The sequence below is a fragment of the Curcuma longa genome, unplaced genomic scaffold (genome assembly GCF_044706935.1).
Source record: "Curcuma longa cultivar G26 ecotype Majalengka, Jawa Barat unplaced genomic scaffold, ITB_CL_G26_1.1 contig_2727, whole genome shotgun sequence".
Taxonomy (NCBI): domain Eukaryota; kingdom Viridiplantae; phylum Streptophyta; class Magnoliopsida; order Zingiberales; family Zingiberaceae; genus Curcuma; species Curcuma longa.
In genome coordinates, this window is record NW_027433371.1 from 1 (window position 1) to 4890 (window position 4890).

Genomic DNA, 4890 nt, shown 5'->3' on the forward strand with positions numbered 1-4890 from the left:
AAGTTTCTCCCATTATTTCACCATCAAATATTGATACTGAAAATCCTGAAAGACAAGAAGAAGTATCCAACAGAGGTGAAGTGATATTTAGAGGAATTGAATTTCTAGAAAGAGATCCTGGACTAAGACCACAAATTTGGGAATATCCAATAAATCAAAGGGATGAAGTTCGCAGGGCTTACTTGAAATTAGGTCCTATGCAACCACAATTGGATGAGTATAAACCATCTGGTCCACCAGGGCATAAACGCAGGTTTCAATATTCATGGTTTAAGCAATATCCATCTTGGTTGGAATATTCTGTGAGCAAAGATTGTGCCTATTGCTTTGTTTGCTTTCTTTTTAATAGCAATTTGAATAAGAGATCTGGATTTGATGTTTTCACTGTACAAGGTTATTCTGATTGGAAAAGAGTGCGTAATGGAAAGAAATGTGCATTTCTAACTCATGTTGGCTCTAGTCCTTGTTCTGATCATAATAATGCTTTGAGATCTTGTCAGGATTTGTTGAACCAATCTGGGCATGTGGAAAATATCATCAATGTGCACATCAATGAAGAAAGAGAAAAGAATCGCTTAAGGTTAAAAGTTTTAGTTGCTGCTGTCAGATGGCTTACTTTTTAAGGTTGTGCTTTTCGAGGTCATAATGAGTCAATTCAGTCAAGGAATCGGGGGAATTTTCTACAGTTAGTGAAACTTTTAGCTGAATTCAATCCTGAAGTTGAAAAGGTTGTCATGGAAAATGCTCCAGGTAATTCTAAATACACTTCGCCTGATATTCAAAAAGAAATTTTGAGTATTTATGCTGTTGCAGTACGTAAGCATATCCGAGATGAAATTGGAGACTCTAAGTTCTCTATCATTGTTGATGAAACTTGTGATGTTGCAAAAAGAGAGCAAATGGCTTTAGTGCTTAGATTTGTTGATGGAGCTGGAGTTTTGCAGGAAAGGTTTTTTGATGTAATACATGTCAAAAACACTAAAGCTATAACGTTGAAAGATGAATTATGTTCTGTTTTACGCAATCATTCTTTGGATATTAAGAATCTTCGAGGTCAAGGATATGATGGGAGCAGTAATATGAAGGGAGAATTGAATGGATTGCAAGCTCTTTTTCTTAGAGAATGTCCTTATGCTTATTATGTGCATTGTTATGCTCACCGTTTACAGCTTGCTCTAGTTGCTGTTTCAAATGATGTGGTTCCAGTGTGTCAATTTTTTCAGAAACTTTTGTTCATTGTGAACATTGTGGATTCATCTGCAAAACGTCATGATGAACTCTGAGACTCTCAAGTAATTGAGCTAGCTCACTTATTAGATATTGGTGAACTTGAAACAGGTCAAGGAGCAAATCAGGTTGGTTCACTCCAACGACCAGGTGACACTAGGTGGGGTTCTCACCTAAATTCTATTTCTAGCCTTATGAATATGTTTAATGCAGTAAGTTCTGTTCTTCAAAATATTGCTGCTGATGGATCATCTAGTTCAATTCGTGCTGATGGAGATACTGCTTTTGGTTATCTTGTGTCTTTTGAGTTTGTGTTTATCTTGTGCTTGATGAAGGAAGTATTGGGAATTACAGATATGCTTTGTCAAGCATTACAAACGAAAACACAGGATATAGTAAATGCTATTCGTACAGTAGCATCTACAAAGCAACTTCTCCAAAATATGAGGGAAGATGGATGGAACTGTTTTTTCATAAAAGTTAAAGAGTTCTGTGAAGAGCATGACATTGATGTTCCAGATATGGAACAAACTTATATTCTACGTGGTGGACGTGCACGTCGGCAGCCTGATCATTTTACCAATGAACGATTCTTTCGAATTGAAGTTTTCTTGGTTACAATAGATACTCAGTTACAGGAATTGAATTACAAGTTCAATGAGAAGGTAATGGATCTTTTATCTATTATGGCTACTTTAGTTCCGAGAAATGAGTTTAGATCCTTTAATGCTGGAGAGATATGCAAAACGGTGGAAAAATACTATCCAGAGGATTTCAGCCTACAAGATAGGTATGTGTTAGAGAATCAATTGAATCATTTTATTTTGGATATTTCTCAAGATGCTGAGTTGAGAAAGATTGGGACAATTACAGAGTTGTGTCGATGTTTAGTTGAAACTAGTAGACATACTGCTTATAACTTGGTTGACAGATTGCTTCGTCTACTTGTTACTCTTCCAGTTTCCACAGCTAGTGCTGAGCGAGCATTTTCTGCTTTGAAGATTATTAAGACAAGATTACGCAGTAAGATGGAAGATGGGTTTCTTAGCAATAGTTTACTTGTATACATAGAAGGTGGAATTGCAGAGAAATATGATTATGATGATATAATTCAAGACTTCAAGAATTTGAAGACACGAAGAGCTGATCTTTAAGCATTTCTTAGATAATTGTTTACTTTTTATTATAATTTAAATGTATTTATTATTTTTATTAATTTGTTAAAAAAAATTTGGCCCACCCTTCCGAAGAATCCTGGCTCCGCCCCTGAAGAGTGATCAGATGCTTGGTAGGAAAAATATCTAGGTAGGTTAAAGTTGACCAGATACTTAGTAAGGAAAAAGTCCAGACAGATTAAGGTTGATAGGATATTTGGCATAAATCTAGATAGGTCAAGGTTGACCGGATGTCTGACAAGTAAAAAGTGCAAGCATGTCAAGGGTGATCAGATGTTTGGCAAGGAAAAAGTCCAAATAAGTCAATGTTGATCGGATGTCTTGCAAGGTAAAAGCCCAAGCATGTAAAGGGTGATCGGATACTTGGCAAAGGAAAAACCATAAATGAACTTTAAGTAGTATGAGAAGTCTTAAAAGAATGAATTCTAAACAAATGCAACTAAGTTAGTGGGTTAGGTAGACTAAGAGATAAGCTTGTTTGTATGCTTGCTGTTGTGCTAACTCTATTTTGCATGAAACAAGCTTTTAGTCAATCGAAAAAATACGTTCAATTGATCGAATGGTTCGGGCAATCAAACATGTGTGTTTGGTTAATTGGATGCTGAGGTGGCAAATTGAGTTGACGTGGCATCAACTAATTGGAGTATGCTGCATGGCGAAGTATAAGATCAAAGGAGGTTTGGTTTACTGACCCTGTTGATCATGCAATCAAACATAACAGATTAGGCAAGATCTCAATCCAATTGATGAGTGGACTTGGATGGGAAATTAACACTATTATTATTGGTCGACCGTTGTTGTGGATTTGTTGATCGAAAAATGATTCGAACAGCGGATTGAGCGGGATTAGTTAATAAAACAAGGATTTTTGATTGACTGCAAAATCTTATAAAAGAAGCTCAAGTCTGAGGCTCAGAATATATATAACTCAATCAATATCGTCTTACATTCCTCCTATTCAGTGTTTGAAAAGGCCTCAAAGTTCTGACTGTGTGACCGAAGATGTGCTAAGAGGAGTGTGCGATATTCAGGGCTTTCACACTGGATCGACAAGACTATTTGCATTTATTTATTAAATTCATTTCTCTTTACTTATTTGTTATTATTGTGCTTGTACTTGATATAAAGCATAACAATTTTCTCCACCTCTGGAAGGTTTTTAGAAAGGAGAAAAGATAGTGGACTCATGCTACACAGGCCTTGGAGTATTACCCTAGAGGTGTGAACAAGTAAATATTTAGTGTTCTTGTATTTTATCTTAAGTTCTTTTATATTACGCAGCATAGACTAACTCTGATAGACAAGAATGACAAGAAAGAAAGTAAGAAATATGAGCGCTATTCACCCTTTCTAACACATCTTTTCGATCCTTCATGTGTATGCCTTGTGCCAATTTAATTCAATTTAATTGGTCTCCTTAAGGAGGGTTGAACTATTTTGATTACTGGATGCACCCATAATGATGATAAATTTTAAGTATTAATTACTTGTATTTACCCTATAGGTAACAACACAATTAATTAGATGCTTAAAAAATATATATCAATATAAGGGTTATACGTTTAAATCAAAGATATTGTGAGGAGTTCCTATAGAATATTCAAGCAATATCAATGATGGTCAAAATCTCAATATTACATAAGATGCTACATATAATGAATTTAATGGGAGGGTCTCAGCCTAACTATAAATCACATTTACTTCTCCTAAAGAGAAGTATGTTTATGATTTTGGAATTTTAGATCATTGTTTTGACTAGAAATCAATTGATTGGAGAAAACTATATTGATTGGAAACACAATTTAATGATTATTCTCACTGTCGAGAAGCATAAATTTGTGTTAACTGAATCCTATCCCAAGTTGCCTATGGAAGAGTCCACGATCGAATAAAAGGAGGTTTATGACAAGTGGATCCATTATGATGAGATGCCTCATTGCTATATTTTGGGATTTATCTGAAATGTATTGTAACAAAAACATCAAAATATGGAAAGTATCATTGAAATCATGGAAAGCCTTCAACAAATGTTTGAGCATCAAGGACATCAAGCACGTTAGGCAGCCATTAGGTCTATCATGAACATGTGCATGAAATTCGGTATTGCATATGAGAGATCACATGCTTGCATCGATTATTTAGTTTAACGTGGTTGAGGTTTTAGGGGATGAGATCAATCGGAGACTCAGGTTGACATGACTTTAGAGACTCTCCCTACGATATTCTCACAATTCAAGATCATCTATAATATGAATAAGCTAATATGTCTCTGACTGAGTTGATGAAGGAGCTCCAGAATGCTGAGAATGTTCTTAAAACCATGAGTGGTTATGCACTTGTTACTTCTATTGGACCATTCTCTTCCAAGTAGAAAGGCAAAGGAAGCAATAAGAGGAAGAAGTCCAACGGGGCCCACAACAAAAGGCAAAGAAGACCAAGATAGATGGCCAGTCTACAGGGAAATGCTTTCACTACGGATAAAAGGGAC

The 4890-nt window shown here is 35.7% G+C and overlaps 2 protein-coding genes across 2 annotated transcripts; both read left to right on the plus strand.

The window, feature by feature from the left end:
- The first annotated feature begins 197 nt into the window (after positions 1 to 197).
- On the plus strand, positions 198 to 1283 carry LOC141819003 (uncharacterized). Its single transcript, XM_074706391.1, has 5 exons — positions 198 to 253; positions 350 to 413; positions 501 to 602; positions 687 to 750; positions 814 to 1283. The coding sequence occupies exons 1-5, from the start codon at positions 198 to 200 to the stop codon at positions 1281 to 1283; spliced, it is 756 nt and encodes a 251-aa protein (XP_074562492.1).
- A 138-nt stretch (positions 1284 to 1421) lies between these two features.
- On the plus strand, positions 1422 to 2381 carry LOC141819004 (uncharacterized). Its single transcript, XM_074706392.1, has one exon. It carries the CDS (start codon positions 1422 to 1424, stop codon positions 2379 to 2381), a length of 960 nt encoding a protein of 319 aa, XP_074562493.1.
- The last annotated feature ends 2509 nt before the right edge of the window (positions 2382 to 4890 follow it).

What these genes read in the sequence shown, in the direction of transcription:
- LOC141819004 (XM_074706392.1), top strand. Translation starts at nt 1,422, where the DNA reads ATGAATATGTTTAATGCAGTAAGTTCTGTTCTTCAAAATATTGCTGCT.
- LOC141819003 (XM_074706391.1), top strand. Translation starts at nt 198, where the DNA reads ATGCAACCACAATTGGATGAGTATAAACCATCTGGTCCACCAGGGCAT. An exon ending in GTTATTCTGATTGGAAAAGA is followed by an intron (nt 414 to 500) that starts GTGCGTAATGGA and finishes AGATCTTGTCAG; the next exon opens with GATTTGTTGAACCAATCTGG. An exon ending in TGTCATGGAAAATGCTCCAG is followed by an intron (nt 751 to 813) that starts GTAATTCTAAAT and finishes ATGCTGTTGCAG; the next exon opens with TACGTAAGCATATCCGAGAT.